Here is a 24,165-nt window from a genome sequence, read left to right as displayed (position 1 = left end):
TACAGTTTGGCATGGAGTCTTTTCTTTGCAGTCTTGGGTAGAAAGGAGTAAATGAAAGGTTGGGCACAGTGAACTTTGTGGAAATTCCCCCACACCGTGCATTAGTGTTCAACGTTGACTTCCTGCCATGTGCATTGTCCACAGAGTCCATACAATTGGCATAATTGTTGATGCATACATAATCCCTAGAAAAACAGGAAAGGCAAACAAATATGAGTTGGGGGGAGGGTGGGGGGGAGAGGTGGGGAGGGGAGAAGTCAGTCCCAGGAATAAACAGTAAAGTCTGTCCACCATAAAAATAAAACCAGTCTGTTCACCAAGTCACGTCCAAATCCGTCCATAACTTTTTGAGATATGCTGACAGACAAACAAAATATATTTAATGGGAGTGACTGCTTCACCAATATGCATTCACAGACCATAAGTCACGTCCAAATCCGTCCATAACTTTTTGAGATATGCTGACAGACAAACAAAATATATTTAATGGGAGTGACTGCTTCATCAATATGCATTCACAGACCATAACCTTTCACTTGTGTAAATTTATATAGAACTAGCAGGAGTACCCGGCATTGCTGGGCAGGGAGGGGTGGGAGGGGGAGGCAGGAGAGGAAGGGGGTTCATCACCTTTTCGTGGAATATATGCTAGTGTGGAAGCAAAATTAATTTGCGTACGTAATTTGTGTAAATCAAGTGGATTTCCCTGAGCCTCGACCTTGCCATTGCAAACACGTAAACTTAATGAATACATATATTAATCAGTGTTAACTGCATTCTATGAAAATATAACAATTCTTTAAGCTCGCGTTAAAGGCAGCCATTCAGCTTGAACTGTGATGCCAGCTAGTTTTATAGCCACGTATCCAAGTAAGCTTGATTAGAGAATAGGAAGGTTTTTGTCCTTTGTTAGTCTGATATTGTTTACTTTTTATATGATATGACTTTTCAGACGAAACCTATATACACATATAATTATATTAAAAGATTCAAAATATAGAACTTGAAACAATGATGGATACATCATTGTTACATATACACTCTCACTGATTTTAACTTTCTCCAACCCTGTTTTTCTCTTAGAGATTGAGAAAGAACCGGTCTTCATGCACGCTAGGCAGGCTATCTGAAGTAGTAGGTTCTGTTCACTTTTTAAAATAGTTAGAAATCTGTGTTTCTTCATGACTTGACATTTGTGGCCGAGAGAGGTGAAGATAACGAGGGAAAAGCTGATCCAAGATGTGGAAGAATCACGCAATGCTTGTTATCTTTTTGAACCTTATTTGACCCCCCCCCCCCCCCTCTTTCATCTCTGATCATAAATAGACGTACGGCAGCAAGATCGAGGAGAACTTGAATGTGGTGTTCTGAGCCGGCGTGGTGATATTCGTTTTTTGTGTTGATTTGAATTGATTTATCAGTGAATTGGACTCCCATGTGTCATTAAAATCAGCTATTGTCTTCTAAAATGAGTTTGGACCTTAATTATTGAGTCTTGTCAAATCATTTAAGGCTAAATTAATTAAAATCCCTAACTGGTGAATGTGGCGTTCATCACGTTTGAGTTAAGTGTGATGCAGATCAGGAAGAAGAAGAATCCGTACTACCAACTTCGTACACTTCCGGAATTGTTCGATTTATTTGTGTTCAAATGTCTGGTGAAGGATTTCTATTTATTTTTGCAAATGTGTACTTGTACATAACTGTCATTAATTTAAAAAGGCTTAGGCACTATAGAGCAATTTTTTTTTTTAATCCAAAAAAACGAACTTTTTTTTTTTTTAATTTTTTTGGCCTAAAAGACTCCCAGGCACTCACTGATGAGCCTCTGAAAGTTTGACGAAGATCCGTTCAGCCATCTCTGAGAAAAATGGCGACACAGACAGACAGACACACAGAGGGGGCAAATGAAAGCGCCACAACCTTCATTGTGTAATCCTTAGTCATCCTGTCATGTTTGGTTGAGATTGGATAAGTAACGACGGAATTTTTGGGGTCAAAAATTCATCAGACAGACAGACACCAAATGGTGTATTTTAGTATGATTTTTAATTATTTACCTTCCTTTTTATGCCTTGGTGTTTTGATGGCTATGTTTAACGGTTTTTCAAATGTGTTTAATTAAATAAAGGCATACAAAAGTCAAAATCCATCCACCCTCTTCACTCCCGCTATCCTAGACCTCGTTGTTCTCGCAAACCTGCAATCTCTGTTGTTATCTCTCTGTCAGTGCCACTGTCTCCAAACAATAAAGGTAAGCCGGCGTTGCACATGGCATCAGATCCTTCCCTTTAAATTTCCTTGACATATTTCTGTCTGTCATTACTTCTTCACGCATGCACACCCACCTAAATCCTCCGCACCTCTGCCTCAGACTTAACATAGACGGTGGTTGTTCCCCCAGATACTCAAACCTATTTCCCTGTACGATTTCCTTTCCCTCTAACCTGATATTCATTTATTTCCTCTGCTGCCCGAACCAAATCATCTCAGTCTTCTCCATACTAATCTTCAGCCCGTTTTTTTTTTGTATACAAGATCGAGGCTCGTGAAAGAGCTAACATTAATCACACAAAAAGTCAAACCAACACAAAACATATAAGGGGAGCGGTAGACAAGATGGGGAGAGAGGGGGGAGGACACAAACACAACATTTGAGAGCAGGGACATCGAGAGATCTGTGGGAGGGAGAGGGCTTGGGGGGGAGGTGGGAGAGGTATAAAACATATGGACACTGCAAGGACTTCCAGGAAAGAAGTTGGAATTTCAAAAAAAGTGGATCTGGGGTGAATTAGTGGGGGTAGAAAAGATCAAGGTTTTGGATGGGGGAAGATAAGAGATGGTGGTGAACAGCTGTTTTAAAGACCAGCAGGAAGGAGTGGGATTGAAGAGAGTGGGGCAGTTTGTTCCAGAGGCGGGAGAAAAGAGGAATGAAAGAGTGAAGGTGAGCAGAGACCAGAGAGCCTAGATTTTGGCAGTTTAACCATAAGAGGTTTTGCTGGCAGATCTTGCGCGACCTGTAGAAATATTTGGGGGACAGAGCACAGAGAGAGAGCTGGGGGAGCAAGGCCGGAGAGGAGTCAGTAGAAGACAGATCCATTCTCAAATCCCTTCTTCCACTCTACTCGTGCTTCCTGCAATCCTGCATGTCCTGCCTATTCCACCACAACAGCCAGATCGTCCACAAACAACATCATCCCCAGAATACCTCATGTTTACCTTCCTGCTTACCAACTCCATCACCACAATGCTAAACATGAGTGAGCTGAGAGATTCCCTGCCTCAAACCGATGTTCACATTGAACTCCTTCGACATTCAAGGACCAAACATTCATTCTCAGGAATTGCAGAAGTTTTGTCCTCAACATCCTAGGACCTAGGACCCATCCATCTGCCACCATCAACACCTTTCCTGGGACAGTGTCATTGGCCTTCTTCAGGTCCACAAATCCCAATCCAATTTCACCTTGCACCTCAAACATCAACCTCCCCTTTCAAATTGGCACAATTAACCCAGTCCTCCAATCATTCGGAATTGAACCCTCTCTCAAGCATGCATTTAATCGCCTCTTCATCCAACTGACTCAGACTTCTCCCGCTGCAATTATCATCTCGATACAACCCTCAACAATGCCTAGCGCTCTTCCATTTTTAATGCATTCCGCACCTCCTCCTCCGTGATCTCCACCAGCTCAACATAACAGTACAGTTGCTCCAGCTCACCGTTGCTGCTTCCTCTCCGGTTCAAGAGCTCTTTGAAATATCTTTCCCACACCTTCAATACTGTCCCCGTAGGTCACTACCCTCCCACCACCATCCTTCATCACCACACTCCCTCTGTCCTCACCCCACAACTTAATGTCTTTACTGTGATGAAATTATGGGATTATATCTGTTGCAGTTCTCTCTCGTGGTCACACCTTTATAAGTAAGTTGGTTCGAGAGTGAGAGGACTGTCTGAGACTGAGTTCAAGTTGGTAAGCTTCGTGTGTTTTCTTGTATGTGGATCATTTGCATATTAATGTCTTATATTACTGCTTGCTTATTGGCTGCCTTTATTTCTGTAGATGAGTGGAGACTTGATTAAATAAAAGCTCACGCTTTCAGAGTTTGTGGAATGATCATTTTACCACACTTACTATCCTCATCCCTGTCCTGAGCTAATATATAGATCATCTTTCCACCATCCTCTTCTAACTTGTTTGTACACCTCTTCCATATCGTTCCTCGCATTATCCACAGCTCTCGATGCTTTTTTATTTAGCCCAAAGGGATGCTGCAATCCTGCTTCTAGTTGGCCTCCTTCTTGTTGCCTTGATCTTCTCTATCCTATTCCAAACTTCGTTTGCACCAACTGCTATCGCTACTTCCTCCTCCACCATACCTGGTTTCTTTCCCTCAACAATGCACCATTTCCTGACGTCCTTCCACACAAAACTTCTGCAATTCCCCTAAATTTCTCTCCCTACTTCTTCCACTCTTCCTCCAAACGTTCAGCTTCTTCGCTAAGTTTCTTATACCAGGCATTCATCCTCTCCTTGTACTGTACGGCGATGTTGCCCCTACAATTCCCCACCTAATAACCTTCCGACCCTTGCTCTTAACCCACCATCCTTTTCTTAATCCATACCACAAATACCACAGGCTTGTGCTGAGTGCTATCATGCTCTCTCACCACTGCCTTACAATCCTTAATCCTCCACAACTGTCACTTCCCCACCACCATAACATTAAATTATGTTCTATCAACTAATTATATCAAGGTCTGCATCGAGGGACTAAGCTGTTGCCTTCTTTCTGAAAGACTAGGGATGTAATGGCAGAGGATGGAGCATCTGTGAAAAAAATTAGGGTTCTCCACAAAAATCTGAATGTTCGTTGAGGAAGATGAGGAACAGGCTTCGGCCCAAGATACTGCCTTTACCAGAAAAAAAGTTTTTATATCTCTTACAATAAAAAAACAAAACAAAAGAAAACCCAAATCATATTTCGTACGATTATTTTCCCATTTTATAATTTTGTTAGTTTCTTGGAGAATACAAATAGTCTCGGATTTAATAAGACAGAAGCATTTAATAAATCTCTTCTGCATCCTCCCTCTGTTAATGACAATTATCAAGTCATAGTAATGCATATGGGACCGCTCAGTAAGGAGGAGTAAGGAGAGGCAGGGGGTGCGGTATTGTGCTGGCACATTTGTTCTCGATATTTCTATAATCATTAAAGCTGCACACGAATTACAAGCTTAAAAAATGATTTTGAAGTAATGCACACATACAGGTGAAGGTGGGAGTGCATCAGGGGTCGGTACGAAGTCCACTACTATTGGTAGCTGTGATGGAGGTGCTGGCTCAGAACGTAAAGGAGGGTTTACCGTGGGAGTTGTTGTATGCATATGATCTGGTGTTGATTGCAGAAAGTATGGATGGACTGAAGGAAAAGATGAACAAGTGGAAGGAATGTATGGAGACAAAAGGTCTGAAGGTGAATGTAGGAAAGACGAAGGTGATGGCAAGTGGTAAAGCATGTGGTGAGGTGGAAAGAACTGGGAAGTGGCCCTGTGCTGTGTGTAGGAAGGGTGTCGGAGTGAACTCCATTCAATGTACAATGTGCGCTGAGTGGGTTCATCAAAAATGTAGTGGTCTGAGAGGGTCATTAACCAGTGTGGCAGCTACATTCAAATGTAAGGTGTGCACAGAGGGAGCTGCAGATGGAGGAAATGTTGAGTTAGATCTTGGAGACGGCGTGAAGCTGGAAGGTGTGAAAACATTTTGCTACCTCAGAGACATGCTGAATGGAGAAGGTGGATCAGACTCGGCAACGGTTGCTGGAGTGAGATGTGCATGGAAGAAGTTTCGGGAACTGAGTGGCGTGCTGATGATGAGGGGAGTGTCGGTGAAGCTGAAGGGAAAGGTGTATGCTGCATGTGTGAGAAGTGTTACGATTTATGGGAGCGAGACATGGGTAATGAACGTAGAGCAGCAACGAAGGTTGGAAAGGGTGGAAATGCGAATGGTTCGACGGATGTGCGGAGTATCGTTGAGGGAGAGGAAGACAAATGATGAATTGCGAAAGATGATAGGAATATTGCCTGTGATTGATGCTGTGAAGAGGAACAGGTTGAGATGGTTTGGTCATGTGTTGAGGAAGGATGAAAGTGACTGGTTGAAAAGAGTGATGGAAATGATTGTAGAAGGAAGTAGAGGGCGGGGAAGACCAAGAAAGACTCGGCTAAAGATGGTGGAAGAAGAAATGCGGGCAAGGGGGTTAACAAGGAGAGATGCAGAAAATAGGGCAAAATGGAGAAGATTGTCATGGGGACCGCAAGGCTAACCCCCGCTCTAGTAGGGAAAATGGCCTTTAAAATGCATGTTGTTGTTGTTGTTGTTGCACACATACACCTGCCCTTGCCTTGTCGAGATACGCTTTGTTCAAAAAAATAAAATCTAACTAAAGGAAATCAACTTGACACTGTAGCAGGAGAAATTACATCGTAAAGTAGGATTATCTTTCAGAGATAATAATCAACCAGTTTTTGCATCTGCGATAAATAAATTTATTGTCGATGCCAACAAAAATCCCATTGTGTAAGGGTCATTGTGTGCTGGTAATATGGTCAGACTTCACCTGAATCTTGGCTGGAAAGAACACACAATGTATGGCTTGCCTCAGAAAACGCGGTCATAGCACATGCTTTGCCATCCCATAATGGTAATAACCAGAATACAGATTATCTCCTCGTTGAGAAGTTGCAAAGAAATGTATTATGTGCAGATTTATGAGGACTTACCAAAGTAAATTTGGAGACAGATTTCCAAAGTTATCAATAACTTCAGCCAAAGCAGTATAACCCAAATCCACCCTGAGGAATGATAAGAAGAGGAAGGGGGTAAGAGGAGGGAGATTCAATCGCCACCGCAGATTTACAATGTTGCACAAAAAAAAAATTTTTAATATATGTATATGCATGTATGAATATATATATACAGACTTGGCATTTAATATGGAATATTTTTTTTTCCTTGCCTTGGGTTTACTTTCTTAACTCAGTATATCAATCTGGTGAGTTTCTTTTACACTTTGGTGATTTATTTGTTGAAAGAACCATGTCACTGATTGTCTGTCGCAGCAAGAAGTCAACAACAGGATTATATCACAGGTGGCGTGGCAAAATGTATGGACAGGTGCATTTGATGATTGGCTTCACAGTCGGGTATACAAGGGTTGTTGCGTTCTGTATTCGTGGAAAACAACTGCTGCACATCTCCAAAATTTATTGCCGCTTCCTCTGGAGATGGTCCGTCAACTCGACAATGCTGTTCGTCATGGAGTGGTGGCTTTACGAAATTACGGCATGAAACAGCGTGCTATTGCTCGGCAGTATGGCATCACTCAAGGTCAGGTGTCAAAGATCCTGAAACGAAATGCTCAGAGGGGTGTCCTTACTCCAATACCGAGGCCAGGACGTCCCCGCAGAACCACAAGGAGGGATGATCGCCAGCTGCACTGGTTCGTCCGCAATGGCTGTACCAAGTCAGCTAATCGGCTTAGGGCTGAGTGGCAGCAACTGACAAATGTGCCTGTATCCAGAAGGCTAGTCAACCCACGACTGGTTCAAGCAGGCTATCGCGCCAGGCGTCCCCTGAGAAAGCCACGCCTGACCAGACAACACCGCCAGCGCCGATTGCAGTGGGCCAGAGAGCACCGTCAATGGCAGCCAGGACACTGGAATCACGTGATCTTCAGTGACAAGTCTAGATTTCTGGTCTATCGTCAAGATGGCCGCATCAGAGTGCGCAGACAAGTGCATGAAGCCTACAACAAAGATTGTATAGTGCCAAGAGTCCAAGCTGGAGGTGGTGGGGTGACCGTTTGGGCTGCTTTTCATGCAGGGGGCAAAACTGACCTGGTTGTTCTGAATGGAAATCTGAACCAGTTCAAGTACAGGGCCATTCTGGAAGAAACATTGCTTCCATTTGCTCATGCAGCCTTTCGTGGAAACTTTGTCTTCCAAGATGACAATGCACGGCCTCATCGTGCTCGCATGATCCAACACTTTCTTGCTGACCGTGGTGTAGAGCATATGGAGTGGCCTGCCATGTCCCCGGATATGAATCCGATAGAGAACTTGTGGGCAGAATTAAGGCGTCAAATCGACCACTTGGACCAGCAGCCGACCTCTGTGCATGAATTGCAGCAGGCTATTGTCACTGCATGGCAAGCGATTCCTGTCCAAACCTTGGCAAATCTCGTGAACAGCATGCCTCAACGTGTACGTACTCTCCTGAATGCTCGTGGGGGTTACACGAAGTACTGAACTGTAATTTTACTGTCCGTAATCGCAGTGGTAATTTAACTTTTGTTTTTGTTAAAAACATTTTTGGCTAATGTGCAAAATAAAGAGATACTTCTGGAAAACGTACAGAAGTTTAACACAGTACTGTCCATGAATTGAGTTCGATATCAGTTTACATCACTTTCAAGGATCAATTTATTTGTTTCGAAATGTCAAATGTGGTTTTTGTTTCTTTTAAAGGTCACATTAACAAAATCAAGAATAATTTCAACATAATTCCAATGAACTTTTGGTTCTAAGACATCTTGAAAAGTAAGTTCACCCCCACAAAAAAAAAATTCCATATTAAATGCCAAGTCTGTATATCAAAATCACAAAAGCTGAATGAAAAGCCAAAAAATATAATGCGATTCAGCTTGCTCCACGGCAGGGTACGTGCGACTTCCAATAAAAAATTTTTAAAACCACCTTTAGAGGCCATTTTTCCCTGCAAAGCGGGGGTTGGCCTTTTTCGGGAACCGTTGTTGTTGTTGTTTTTTGGTCCCCTTTTTGAAGCAATGTTTTACGGCCGGATGCCCTTCCTGACGCCAACCCTTTTTGCCGCCTTTAATGACAAACAGGGAATTACCAGTGAACTGGTACTCAATTAGCCGACCTCGGAAGGATGACAGGCTGGGTCAACCCCCCTGGCGTTAATTCAGCGATCGAACGGGATTCGAACCCAGGATCCTAGGATCCTAAGCCAGCACCCAAGCCGCTAGCCCAACACCAGGGACTTCCAATGATCTCAGCATTTTGAAAATAACTTCCATAGACGTTGAAGCTTCACTGGTTTTCAGTAACGAACAAAGCCAGGGTATCTTTAGCATAATAAACACTGAACCAGAGATCACAGATCACCTTTCCCCCACACAGTGTTTAAGTATATAATTCAATTGAGATTAAATAATGATTTTAAAGGTCATATCTATCTATAATTCCAGTAATCTCTGTGTGTCTGTGTGTGTGTATGCGACCGCTGTTTCTCGACAACCACGGGTCCGATATACTTGAAACTTGCCAGGTATATTGCTGGGGACCCGAGGATGTGCCTTTTCAAGGTTTCATATTAATCGGAGAAGTAGTTACCGAGCTATGGCGATTTCTTTACCAAACTCCGCAAGCCGTTCGCTTTGGACCAAACCATTTCATGTAAATAGAGGGGGGGGATTGTCACCGTACTCGCAAGCCGTTCGCTTTGGACCAAACCATTTCATGTAAATAGAGGGGGGGGATTGTCACCGTACTCGCAAGCCGTCCGCTTTGGCTTTGCGAATGAACCAAACCATTTCATGTAAATAGAGGGGGGGGATATAATTTTGTACGGGCATGTCCTAGTAAAAAAAATTCTGGAAGTTGAGCGCCATTCTTTTAAACAATTTTATATTACAGGTTCAAGTACTGCAAAACGGGAGGTTTGTGGAAGCAATAAGGCAGCAATTTGTGTTCTAGTGTTCAAGTATGTAACCAAATTGAAACAAGCATTCTGAGTATTGCGCTGCAATACATGTCCCCTACCGGCAGTCTGTCGGCCGGAAAACTGTTGGGGAAATTACCAAGGGTTATTTACCCACAGGTTCTGAATCGTTCCCAATCGCTAATTACCTCAGGACGAGCTCACCTGTGATTCGCACTCGGGACTTCGATTTATACACCTTACAGACAAGTCAGCAGAAGCACGACAAAATAAGTTGTTGATAAAGAACCTTTCGAGTCGCTAAATATCAGTAATTTATTATATTTTCCGGTTCACGATCAATGATCGATGTGTATATATACAGTATATGGTGCTCGGCTTGGCTCCGCTCCTCCCGAAAGCGCGCGCTGTGTCGCGCTTTTGACGTTCGCAGACGAGGCTGAGGGCGCGCGGTGCGGCTTGAGGAGAACTCAAAAATAAGCAAGAGATATCCTTTTCTTTTTTTTTTTTCATTTAATTAACGATATCTGCCAAACCACGTGACCTATCGCAAATTCCAAAAGGACATTTTAGTAGACTGACATGCTGAACAGATCTGTGAAGTTTCCCCTCGATTGGATCAAAAATGAGGGAAGGGCTCGGTTTTAAAGGTTCATGCTAAAAAACGTCATAACTCTGAAACCATGTGATGCATGACGTCATGCTCACTGACTTTTTTGTTCGTCATGGGTATGCGATTCTGCCAGCAAAGTTTGGCCTCGATCTGTTCAGAAGTTGCAGAGAAAAAAGGTGTTTTCGTGTCTTCACGAAAAACAATATGGCGGCCGAACCACGTGACCTGTGACGTCATAATTACCATAAAAATATTCTACAGAGTCCCCCCCCCCCCCCCCCCCCTACGGTGAAAATTTGATCTCAATCGGTCCTATTATTGCAGAGAAATTGGTTTATAAAGGAAATTAAAACTTAAAATGGCACTGAGTTAAGGATCATCAGAATGCTCTCTCTCATGCACAGATTTATCCCATCTCGTCTTCAGTTGTCATACCCTTCCTCCCGTCCGTGGTACACGGAATCTTGTGGTGAGGCTGTTGCCCAGAAACAACTTGCCTTCGTCTCCTGGAAAGCAAATCCAACGGAAGGAAATCTCATTTCCTTTCACAAAGCCCGAAACAAGTGTGTGTCCACCCTCAGGAGAGCCAGGAAACAATATCTCTCCGTTCTCAAGACCGAACTCTCTTATCTGTCTCCCTCTTCCAAATCCTGGTGGCGTCTGGTCAAATCCGTTTCTGGTGTTTGTTCCCCCTCCATCCCCTCCCTTACCTCAAACGGCTACACAGCTGACTCCGCACGTGAAAAAGCTGAATGCCTCAACTCTGTGTTTGCCTCTAAATCTTGTGTCCCAAACCCATCCCTCTCTGTACCCACCATACCCAGTCGTACCCTGCTGCTCCTGGACTCCGTGTCCTTTCCTCCTGACAAGGTGGAAAAGTTTCTGTCAACCCTCGACTCTGATTCTGCAACTGGACCCGACGGCATCAGCCCACGGGTCTTAAAATCCTGCTCTGCTGCTCTATCTCACCCTCTCTCTGTTCTCTTCACCCTCTCTTTTGCTCAAGGTCAACTGCCATCTGCTTGGAAATCAGCCAACATCACCGCTTTGCACAAAAAAGGTGCAAAAACAGATCCTAGCAACTACAGACCAATCAGCCTTCTCCCAATTATCAGCAAAGTCATGGAATCCATCATTGCTTCTGATATGAAATCTTTCCTCTTCTCCAATGGCTTGATCTCTGATCATCAATTTGGTTTCAGACCAGGTCACTCTACTCTGGACATGCTGCTTCTGCTGTCTCAACAATGGATGGAGGTCCTCAATGCCAAACAGGAAATTAGAGCTGTCTCCCTCGACATATCACGTGCCTTCGACACGGTCTGGCACCCCGCTCTGCTCACCAAACTCTCCTCCTTTGGTATCCATGGAAATCTCCACGCATGGCTGGCGGACTTCCTCTCTAATCGTCGTCAACGTGTGGCCCTGAATGGGTTTCTCTCATCTCCTCTTCCTGTTCAGGCTGGAGTTCCCCAAGGCAGTGTTCTGGGCCCCGTGCTTTTTCTGGTCTTCATCAATGATCTCTCTGACTCTCTCGAAAATCCTCTCTATCTCTTTGCTGATGACTCCACTCTCTGCCGCTCCATTCCTCTTCCCTCAGATCGGCAGTCTGCTGCCTCCTCACTCTCTGAAGACCTGGACAAAATCACAGACTGGTCAAACAAGTGGAACATGTCTTTCAATCCTGACAAATCTCACACTCTTACTATGTCTCTCCGAAAAGATCGACTGGACAACCCTCCCATCTACTTTCTCAACAATCCTCTCCAAGAAGTTCTGTCGCTCAAGATTTTGGGTCTCACTATCTGCCATGATCTTTCTTGGGAAAACCACATTTCCAAGCTGGCCTCCAAAGCCAGTCGCCGACTGGGCATCCTCCGTCATGCGAAGTCCTTCCTCGGCACACCTGAGCTCCTCACCACATACAAGGCTTTCATCCGCAGCTCAATGGAATACTGTTCTCCCCTATGGGCCGGTGCTCCTGCCTCACACCTAGCTCGGCTTCACGCTGTTGAAACCAAAGCTTTCAGAATTATTGGAATCTCCCGCGATGAAGCTATCTCTGAGGGCCTTTCACTCACTCACCGCAGGCAGGTAGGTGGTCTTTCTGTCTTCTACCGACTCCTCTCCGGCCTTGCACCCCCAGCTCTCTCTGTGCTCTGTCCCCCAAATATTCCTACAGGTCGCACAAGATCTGCCAGCAACCCTCTGATGGTTAAACTGCCGAAATCTCGGCTCTCCGCTCACCTTCACTCTTTCATTCCTCTTTTCTCCCGCCTCTGGAACAAACTCCCTCACTCCCTTCAATCCCACTCCTCCCTCCAGGTCTTTAAAACAGCTGTTCACCACCATCTCTTATCTTCCCCCATCCAAAACCTTGATCTTTTCTACCCCCGCTAATTCACCCCAGATCCACCTTGTTTGAAATTCCAACTTCTTTCCTGGAAGTCCTGGCAGTGTCCATATGTTTTATACCTCTCCCACTGCCCCCTTCCCACGCCCCCCCCCCCCCAAAGCCCTCGCCCTCTCTCAGATCTCTCGATGTCTCCATGTCTCTCGGTCCCTGCTCTCAAATGTTGTGTTTGTGTCCTTCCCCCTCTCTCCCCATCTTGTCTACCGCTCCCTATGTTATATGTTTTATGTGTCGGTTTGTCTTTCTGTGTGATTAATGTTCGCTCTTTCACGAGCCTCGATATTGTATACAAAAAAAAAAAAAAAAAAAAAAAAAAAAAAAAAAAATTATCAGAATTACCAAAGTTCAAAGTGCCATAACTTTGTTAAAAATGATCGAAACGTCGTGAAGTTCGAACGTGACCTGTAACCTATCATGAGGAAACCATGTGCCAAGTTTGAAATCATTAGCATTAAGCGTTTAGAAAAAAAGTCCGGAAAACTGTTCTTTGCGTGACGGACTGACGGACGGACAGACTGACGAACAGACGGAGGGCAAACCTATAGTGCCCTCTGGTGTACACCGGTAGGGGACTAACAAGCATTCTGAGTATTGCGCTGCACTACATGTCCCCTACCGGCAGTGTCGTCCGGAAAACTGTTGGGGAGATTACCAAAGTTCAAAGTGCCATAACGTCGTCAAAAATGATCGAAACGTCGTGAAGTTCGAACTTGATCTGTAACTTATCATGAGGAAACCATGTGCGAAGTTTGAAATCATTAGCATTAAGCGTTGAGTTGAGAAAAAAAGTCCGGAAAACTATTCTTTGCGTGACGGACTGACGGACGGACAGACTGACAGACTGACGGACGGACAGACTGACAGACGGAGGTGGGATTGTTAATGGGATATTCATCACGGCCTTTTTAGATGCTGAATTGCGACTATTACACAACACACCAAGAGCAAGATTAAAATAAAAATGTCTCACCCTCCCCTCTCCTTTCTTTTCATCAAACTGTCTGGGGTATGTATTAGGCACAGGCCATGCCAAGAAAAACTGAGGTCTCTTCGTCTCCACCCTTGCGCAAGTGCTAAAAAAAAAATTCAATATATAGAAAAAAAACGTCCCTTTCCCTTTCCTCAGCACAGCTGTGATGGCTAATCTATGAAGCAAGAACAAAAAATAATCCCTTTGAGATTTTGCCTTCCGTGCAGGGATACCCAGTCGCAAGTTGGGGTTTGCAGCTTCGCCACGTGTGCCCATGTATCCAAAAAAACACATCAAAACAAAAACTGCATCACAAACCTTCCTGCGAGTTCCCTGAATCCACCGTCATTGGTTTCATTTAAGTCCGTTCTCAAGTTACAGCACGACAGACAGACAGACACGGGTCCCTTTACAATATAGTTATTAACGAAAATAATCCCATTTTATTGGGATTATTTGGGTTAAATTAATCCCCCCCGATTATTGTAATATCAAGTTGATATCAATAACCCCGTTTCCAACACAGCGCGGGAAAGGGGATTTATTCCATTAGCAAGCAGCTTGCTTACAGTTCGCCAAGCAGCTTGCTCGATTCAAAGTGCTCAAACAGGCTCGCAAACTGAACACATCCAGGGTTTTGCAATCATGTGTCCAGTGTGCAAGATTTTTACCATTTGAGTTTTTGACATCAAATGTTAGACAAAGCCTTATGAGAATAAGAACACCAATTAATATTTGGTTCAAAGTCACACCAACTATAAATAGGTCCTACAAGGGCAGAGCACTGCATGAGATGGCTTATTCATTTAATAATTGTTTCCATGTCTTCTTTTTTTTCAACCATTTGAGCTTTTGTCTTCAGATTTTCAGCAAACTCTTATTGTGAGATTATGGGGAACACCATTTAATAAATTTTACACGTTTTTATGCCTCCGCCAATGAAGTCGACGGAGGCATTATGATTTAATGTTGTCCGTCCGGCTGTCCATCCATCCGTGATATTCCATATTTACATAATGATGGGTCATAGTCACGTGGTTCAGCCACCATATTTGTTAACACAAAAGCCTTAAACACGAAAACACGTACTGGCGAGGATCTGCAATCTCTGATTGCCCTTTCTTGTTTGCATTTGTAACACTCCCTGTGCGCGTCACACTTTCCTCATCGCAGTCCTCCCCACACCCCCTCCAAAAACTGAATCGAGAACATGACCGATTGATTTAATGTGGTTGTAGTGAAACACAGAAATGATGGGCCAAATGGCCACCTCCTGCATCAACGTTCCTCGGAAAGATTTATTGGTCTCATATCGATGCGGTCAAAAAACTTCTCCACGACCAACAGACATCAGGTTTTGTATTTTTGTGCTGCAGAATCGAGTCATTACTTCATGCAATGTACAGACAGCACTTCAGCATTTTCAGTGAACTTCATAGGAGGAAACGGCTATATGAAACTCCAACAATGGACGCTATTCCATATTTGCAGATGTAGACGTCTGATCACGGTAAAGCGCTTGCAAGCTTTTGTATCCGTTTAACTTCAACAAAAATACCTCAAAAATGACGATGGGAGAAACTTACATAATCGTCGTCATGGTGCGTTAGCATTGCACCCTATCTGGATCCGGATGATATTAGTTGAGAAATGATTCAGCATATTGGAATCGCACCTCAATTCACTATATTCACGGCATGCTTTTCTGACTAAAAATACAGAAACCTCCGTATGGGTCGTTACAAAAATACGGAGTTCCGTGCTATATGGAAGGGGTCACACCCATGTTAATTGTTAACTGCGGTTCATAGAAAGTAGTTTAAAAAAAATACAATTCAGTTTGTGGTGCAATCATTTAACCCGAGTACACTCACCAATAAAAGTAGAAAATTAACAAAAAAAAAAAAAAAAAAAAAAAAAAAAAAAATAGGTGTCATACATACTTAAAGGATGAAGGGAGGTTGGAGCATTCATGGCAAACTGGTGGCAGTTCTTCCGCTTCATAATAATTCAGCATCTGCACAACAAAGCATACTGTGTTACTGCATGACAGAGTAAGGCACGTGAGACTAACAACTTGCACAATGAACTTTGACAGACAAAATAAAATAAAATAAAATAAAATAAAAGGAAGACTTCAACTTCATCGAATATCATGTGACCACATCACATTATCAAATGTTAAAAACATTTATAAATAGCAATACAAGCTATCTCTCAATTTCTTCATCAAGTAACAGAATATCAAATGACATGATCTAGGATGATTGTTAGATTTAAACTGAAATTTCCAGCAACCCTTCACCATTTTAGTTCATGTCCAAACCCATGCCAAACTTATCCAAGAAAGCTAAAATCATGAAGACATCCTGTGTTTGGGACCATGGTTAACACATCATGTAACGAGAACGACACTCGGTATCGTGCATACCTCCACCAGGATGGAGTTTACGTTTTGCATCCCACCTATACCTGGTGCTGGCCTAATGGCTAAGGCCACGGGCTTGGGATCCAAAGGTCCTGAGTTTGACTTTGAATCCCGTTCAGCTGTTTAATTAATACCAGGTGGGATTGACTCGGCCTGTCATCCTTCTGAGGTCAGCGAAATGAGTACCAGGGTACTGGGTCCTCTCTCAAGGAAGTCGGTGGCAGGATTTGCACTCCGGCCGCTGTAAAAACTCCTCATTCCGTAGCACACAGAGTGATGTGTGTCGGGATGGTGCTGAGGAGTCGTCCAAGGACGCAGTGACGTGCTAATCCAGCGTACGCTCCCATATGTGTGTGTGTGTGTGTGTGTGTGTGTGTGTGTGTGTGTGTGTGTGTGTGCATTGTTTGTTACGGATCTCGGACGTCGGCTCTCCCCTTATCAAGGGGGGGTTAATCCCCTTGTCCTTTTAACTGGCCGACCCGAGTCCTGGAAGTTATACGCTCCTTCCGGTCGGTATTAGGTAGGGTTATTGGTCAATTTAGTCCCAAATACCTAATTACGAACAACGACCGCGAAGCAGGGAAATAACTCACGCCCGAATCACGGCGTTAGTGGACACGCCGAGCGAAGCGAGCCGCGATTCGGGCCGTTAACAGGGACTAAACCCGATTATGGCGGTTCCGATCGTGCCACGTTTACCCAATGAGAGAAAAGACGGATGCGATCGGATAAGAGGAAACCAAGAAAGAACAGGGCAATTTATTCACAATGTACAAGAAGGAGAAGAGGAAACGAAAGAATGTACAGGATAGGAAGAGGAAGAAGCAGAACACAGGGTAGCCTTCGACAGTCTTATACTTAATACCCCGGACAAACATACACACTCACACGGGGATTGTAGATGGTAAGGTGGAACAGGTAGAGGGTCCAGCGATGGCGTCCACCTCGTCCAGTCCCCGACTCATCCCGTGCAGCAGATGGAAAACGGCAGCAGCTCTCCGCGTGTAGTGGAACGCGACCAGACAATTATATAACGGGGGGAAGGCTGGTGTCCTGCGTACGTAATATAATAGGTGCATACTCGTGCCAAACGCCCCCTCTCTCCACGGTCCTTTCGCACAGCGCGTTTCCAACCAGTCCTTTACAACGCCAATCGTACGAGGCCGTCTTGGACAGTTCTCTCATCAAGCGCGCCGTATATCTCTTCACAAAGGTGCGCTCTTCCGATAAGTCCTGTTTAACAACGCGCGTTTCCCAGTAAATCCATTACAATGCCAATCGTATGACGCAGATCTCCAAGTCCTCCGAAAGGGCTTTGCGTTCGTGCTTTTCAAGCCAACCAAGCGATCACTCCGCGAGCCCCAAAGCCAATGTCACTTCAGCCCTGGTTGGCTGGTGAGGGCTTACCGGCTCCGCCTTTGATGGCTGGGTGACGTGGCCACACCTTCTTCCTGGCGCTCCGCCCCCTTTTTCCGGTTTTACCTCGTGGCTTATGGCGGCGTTTGGACGGAAGCCCAGCGAGGCTGCGAACGCTGCTGGCAGAGGCGCGTAACAATTGGGAGGGGCCATGAGGTACAGACTGAAGGGGCGCGTAATGGCGTCGCTTGGAGAGGGAGGCTTTCAAAATGAACGGAATGGGCCTACTTCTTATTTAATTGACACAACGCAGATTCAACTATAGGAAACACGGCCTTACCTATACACATACTAATGAAATAACTGAAGTCCTATGGTGGCCTACGTGTTGCTTGTGGCCTAACTATGGGGTGCAACCTTTAACCTTTTAATAATGACATATTTACACGTGTGGGTTCTCAAAACCGCATATATATATATATATATATATATATATATATATATATGATTGTTCTAAGGCTATTTTCCCCGCTATAGCGGGGGTTAGCCTTGCGGGCCCCATGACCTCATGGTTTGCTTTTTGAGGCAATGTGTTTATGGTTGGATGCCCTTCCTGACGCCAACTCTAAGTCGTCTCCTACGATGCGCAGGGATACGGTGTACCTATTCTAAATCGGGGAACACACCGGGATCATTCATCCCAGCAAGCTGCTTCTCAATTTGCCGACCTTGGAAGGATAACAGGCTGAGTCAACCCCCCTGGTATTAATTCAGCGATCGCCCGGGATTCAAGCTCAGGATCCTAAGGCCTCAGTCACACTGGATCGTACGATTTCTGGATCGTGCGATTGATGGCAATCTGGCCGAGGTACGACCAATCGTCAATGTTTGCTACGCTCTCCATTTGCGATCGCAAACAGCGATTGGTCTTAGGGGTCATCGTACGATTGGTGGTACGCGTGGTTGTGCGATCACCAACGATTGGAGAAGATCGATCGCAAGATCAATCGTAGGTAATCGTGCGAATAGTGGTGGCGATCAGCGACCAATCGTACGGTCAATCGTGGCGACCTGCGAACGCTCGCACTACCGATCGTGAGGTTGAACGACAGGTGGCACCACCAATCGTCAGCTGGCAGGACCAGTAGCACGACCAATCGTGCGACTACTTGACCCGCAATCATGCACGACTGGTGGTGCGTCCATGCGCGACTGGTGGTACGACCATGTAAGACTTGTCTGCGACCTCTTACAATTTGGAATCGCAGGTCAGAAGTTTTGAACATGACCATCGACCTTGCTGCGACTGATTGTGCTCTGGCGATCAACCACGACCTCTGCGACCAGTCACGCGCTCTTTCTACGATTTGCCCGCGATTCACAAAATTTTCGGTCGCAGCTAGGTCATAACCTGGTAACCTGGGGCTTTAGATACCAAGCCGGCACCCTAACCGCTAAGCCAACACCAGGCTACATACATACATACATACATATATATATATATATATATATATAGATATATATATATAGATATATATATAGATATATATATATATATATATATAGATATATATATATATATATATATATATATATATATATATATATATATATACTAGCAGAAGTACCCGGCATTACCGGGCGGGGGAGGGGAGGGAAGGGGGAAGGGGGAAGGGGGAAGGGGAGGAGAGGGGAACGGGGGGGGGGAGGAGAGGGGAACGGGGGGGGGGGGGGGGAGGAGAGGGGAACGGGGGGGGGGAGGAAAGGGGAACGGGGGGGGGGAGGGAGGAGAGGGTGTGGAGGGGCGAAGAGGGGGGGAGGGGAAGAGAGGGTGTGGAGGGGCGAAGAGGGGGTGAGGGGAGGAGAGGGTGTGCAGGGGCGAAGAGGGGGGGAGGGAGAAGAGGGGGGAGGGGGAGGGGGAGAGGGAGAGGGGAGAAGAGGGGGGGTGGGGAGGGATGGGAGGGGGAGGGGGAGGAGGAGAGCGGGAGGGGGGAGGGGGAGAGGGAAGAAGAGGGGGGTGGGGAGGGGGAGGGGGAGGGATGGGAGGGGGAAGGGGGAGGGGGAGAACGGGAGGGAAGGGGGAGGGGGAGAACGGGAGGGAGGGGGGAGAACGGGAGGGAGGGGGGAGGGGGAGAACGGGAGGGAGGGGGGAGGGGGAGAACGGGAGGGGGGAGGGGGAGAACGGGAGGGGGGAGAACGGGAGGGGGGAGAACGGGAGAGGAGGGAGGTGGAGGGTAGGGGGGGAGGGGAGGGGGGAGGGAGGAGGTGGAAGGAGGGGGGAGGGGGAGGAGAGGGTGGGGAGGGCGAAGAGGGGGGGAGGGGAGAAGAGGGGGGGGAGAAGAGGGGGAGGGGGAGTGGGAGAGGGGAGGGGGAGTGGGAGAGGGGAGGGGGAGGGGAGAAGAGGAGGGGATGGGGAGGAGGAGGGTGAGGGTGAGGGTGAGGGATGGGAGGGGGTGAGGGATGGGAGGGGGAGGGGGAGAGGGGAGAGGGGGGAGAGTGGTGGGGGGAGGGGGAGGGGGGAGGGGAGGGGGGAGGGGAGGGGGGAGGGGAGGGGGGGGAGAAGAGGAGGGGGAGGGGAGGGGGAGGGGGAGGGGGAGGGGGGATGGGGAGGGGGGAGGGGGGAGAGGGGAGGGGGAGGGGGGAGAGGGGAGGAGGGAGAGGGAGGGGAGGGGGGGAGAGGGGGGAGAGTGGTGGGGGGAGGGGAGGGGGGGAGAGTGGTGGGGGGAGGGGGAGGGGAGGGGGAGAGTGCTGGGGGAGGGGGAGGGGAGGGAGAGGGGGAGGGGGAGGGGAGGGGCAGGGAGAAGAGGGGGGTGGGGAGGGGGAGGGGGGAGGGATGGGAGGGGGAGGAGCAGGGAGGGATGGGAGGGGGAGGGGCGGGGAGAAGAGGGGGGAGTCAAGTCGGAAGTCATCGTCGTCAATTGAATGTCGCATTTATTTTTTATTCCCTGTCAAATGGCATTGGTCCCGTCCCGCATTCCGAACCCGGAAGTCGGAAGTCATTGTCGTCAAATAAATGTTTCACTCTGTCACATGCCGTTGGTCCCATGTCAATCGGATGAAGTTGAAAAATTAACGTTACGAAGTTTCTCTGGGACGTACTGATTCCGAATATGAAGTTGAAAAATTAACGTTCCAAAATACGCTGATGACGTCATAATTTTAAAACGCGAAGTTTTTTTAATTTTAAGGTGTGCTGTAGTTGTTCTGAGACGTACTGATTCCGAATATGCCTTTGGTTTTGCTCTACGATGAGTAGTTCTCGAGTTATAAGAGGACAAACAAACAAACTTACTTTACTGCTTTATATAAATAGATATCTTTTTCCTTTTTTTTTCTTTTTTTTTTTTAAATAACATCTATATTATAAATCAGGAGTGTCTGCCTGTCTGTATGTCCGTCTGTCCCCAAACTCAGTTTTGGGGCTAGCCCTGCCTAACCTCCTGTGGAACGTTTTGGGGACCCAGCAGATGTTCTAAGGTAGGTAGGAGGTTTTAAAAATCCCCCAATAAAATTATGATTTTGAAATTAAATCGATACAAACCTTCCGCAAATTTCCAAATCTGGAGTGAAATCTGACAAAATTTACCATTTCTCCGATTTTAGCACCAAGTGTATATATTCATTTATTTAAGCAAGGCTGTGATTCTCATTCTGGGGTTAGTTTTTTTATTTAACTTAATAATCGTTAACTTAATTCTTACTTCCATGGGAACTGCTCACACTTTTTTTTAGTAGTTGGGACTGCTGTTACTGTTAGTCAATTCTGAAGTTGGAATTTTGAAGATCGGTTCGGATTGAGAGTTTGTGGAGCTCATCTCATTGTTGTTTTTAACCGTGTGCGGAAATTAAATAAAAGGGTGGAGTGGGGTGGAGGAGGGGGGGGGGGGGGGTTGGGGGCAGAGCCCTTTATACACAAAGTTTGGCCAACTCGTTAATAGGCGCCATGTTGGAGCCCTACGTCAAGTGCACGCGCGCGTGCGTTCAAGCGTGCATGCATAGAGTTACATATTAAGTCTTTGCATGCATGCAACTTTCTGCTATTAGAGACCAGTTTATTTTTATGTTCCCGAGTTTCATTCATTGTTTAGTCACTTGCAAATCCTGTCCCTGTTACACAAATGTATGGACATGGTACTGATGAGATTTGTTGGAATTTCATTGGGCCATTATTTTTCATTTAGTGTATTAAGCTTTTCTTTTTTTCACATTCAGTCATCCCATACGAGGGCCGTTGAATTGCTGGGCTTCACTTCTTTCGTTTGAAGAATAAAAATCTCCATGCTTCATCCATTATGTATATATGGAAGAAGAAGAAGAACCACCTTTAGAGGCCATTTTTCCCTGCAGAGCAGGGGTTGGCCTTTTTTTGGGTACCGTTTTTGAAGCAATGTTTTATGGCCGGATGCCCTTCCTGCCGCCAACCCTGTTAGTCGACTCTGGCGACACACAGGGGATTACCAGTAAGCTGGTACTCAATTTGCCGACCTCGGAAGGATGACAGGCTGAGTCAACCCCCCTGGCGTTAATTCAGCGATCGACCGGGATTCGAACCCAGGATCCTAGGGTCCCAAGCCGGCACCCTAACCGCTAAGCCAACACCAGGCGAAGCCAACACCAGGCGAAGCCAACACCAGGCGAAGCCAACACCAGGCGAAGCCAACACCAGGCGAAGCCAACACCAGGCGAAGCCAACACCAGGCGAAGCCAACACCAGGCGAAGCCAACACCAGGCGAAGCCAACACCAGGCGAAGCCAACACCAGGCTAAGCCAACACCAGGCTAAGCCAACACCAGGCTAAGCCAACACCAGGCTAAGCCAACCCCAGGCTAAGCCAACACCCTTGGGATAAGGAAGAATTGATTAGTTTTTGGTGAAGCTCAAGTAAAGATATTATTCCGGATCCAGGAATTTTTGAAGGATTGTTTACCATTGGAAGATAGGGCTCATTTTATTTTTTACATTATCTTCTATATATTCTATATTTAACATTGTGAAATGAAAATAGTTTTCATATTTGCTGTAAATGTAGTTTAAACTCGTGGTTATGCGTTAGAGCGGTGTATTTTGTTAGCAGCGTCGTCGTCAAGGTTCTTTCTTTTTTTTCTAATAAAGACATATCCTGTCATTTAAAAACCACCAAAGTGTGTATCAGGTTTCCCCATTTCATAAAATGTATCGTTTGATACGTATAATGCTTTAACTGTTTTTTGTTTGTTTTGTTTTTTTAACCTCAGAAGAGATATCAACATTTACCTCAGCGAATGTCAATCGCGGTGTCAGTATTTGATGAACTTATAAAGACTTAGGTGACTTATAAGTGTGACAAGCATGTGCACGGGATTCTTCCCAGAAGAATGAGTGGTCGCATTAGCTTGTACGACTTAAAATGAACGAGTTTTGTTTTCACGTTTGGGCCAGTTTTATATATTGTATCCCAAAGGAATGAAACGAACGTTTTTCCTGGCTTACAATAATTTTATTTGAAGTCACACATGCCTCAAAATACACTCACCTATATGGAATTGAACGCTGAATCCGAAAATGTAAGTGAAATTGTCTTGCTTTTTTTTCTTTTTTTTTTTACATTATCTTCTATATATTCGAAATATATATATTCTAAATATATATACAGTCATCCCTCGTTTATCGCGGGGGTTACGTTCCAGAACCCCCCGTGATAGGTGAAAATCCGCGAAGTAGAAACCATATATTTATTTTATTTTTTAAAGATATTTTAAGCCTTTAAAAACCCTCCCCATACTCTTATAAAGCTTTCCCACGCTCTTATAAACCCTTTCTACACTCTTAAACACACTTTTGAGACCCATCCTTACGTATTAGAAAAATATTTGCACGTGTATATATAGCTGTACAGTATATTTGAAAATACTGTAATAGATACTGGGTAAGTATATCAATAATAGTTTTTACTGTACTGCACAGCAAAGAAGAGCATTACAGCTCTTCTGAAGGCGCCACTTCAGCAGGCGCCTCGTCAGGTGATGCAGTATCTTCGTCGTCGTCCGGAACTTATTTTCGTGCTGAAGACGTAGGCGCGTCTTCTTTCTTTTTTCGGGTGAGGAACATAGTGATGGGCAGTTGCTGGCGCTGCCTTTTCTTCTGGGCGAGGAGGTTTTTATAGACTTCAATGCCTCCGTCGATTACATTTCTGAACTTCAACGAACGAATCATCTGGGGGTCCCATTCTTCAGCCCTTTCCTTAAGTTCTTTTGCCATTCTCACTAGGGTTGCGAGGCGTTCCAGTGAAAGGCCTTCTTCTTCATCCCCTGGACCCTCTTCTTCTTCCTCACTTGCTGACTTCGTCATCTCCACCAGGTCTTCGTCCGTTAACGGATCTGAGTGGGTCTCGAGCAGCTCCTCAACGTCATCGGGAGTCATATCGTTGAAGCCATCTCCTCCTAGTAATTTTGCCAGCTTCACTGCCTTATCTACTGCAGAGTGGTGGACTTCGTCAGGAGAGAAACCCTTGTACAGTACACATAATCGTGGACTACTTCTGGCCACAATTTTTTCCAGCAGGCATTCAAAGTTTCTGTCTTCATCTCCTTTATGGCCATCTGAATATTTTGCAGACACGTTGCAATGGTGTACTCACGCCAGTACGCCTTCAG

The 24,165-nt window shown here is 45.6% G+C and overlaps 1 protein-coding gene across 2 annotated transcripts in view; it reads right to left on the bottom strand.

Annotated features, from left to right (window-relative positions):
* LOC137423744 (uncharacterized) overlaps positions 1-24,165 on the bottom strand; it is a 200,832-nt gene that overhangs the window by 147,224 nt on the left and 29,443 nt on the right. For both annotated transcript variants that reach the window (XM_068111209.2, XM_078773776.1), the window contains 3 exons: positions 15,692-15,765; positions 6,791-6,862; positions 4-185 (listed from right to left, as the gene is read on the bottom strand). In XM_068111209.2, the coding sequence (XP_067967310.2) occupies positions 4-185; positions 6,791-6,862; positions 15,692-15,765 (328 nt within the window). The remainder of the gene's footprint in view (positions 1-3; positions 186-6,790; positions 6,863-15,691; positions 15,766-24,165) is intronic.

Source organism: Myxine glutinosa, chromosome 3 (assembly GCF_964187855.1).
Source record: "Myxine glutinosa chromosome 3, kmMyxGlut1.1, whole genome shotgun sequence".
In the NCBI taxonomy this organism is placed as follows: domain Eukaryota; kingdom Metazoa; phylum Chordata; class Myxini; order Myxiniformes; family Myxinidae; genus Myxine; species Myxine glutinosa.
The sequence above is the reverse complement of the archived record's forward strand: the minus strand, read 5'-3'. Positions and strand labels throughout refer to the sequence as shown.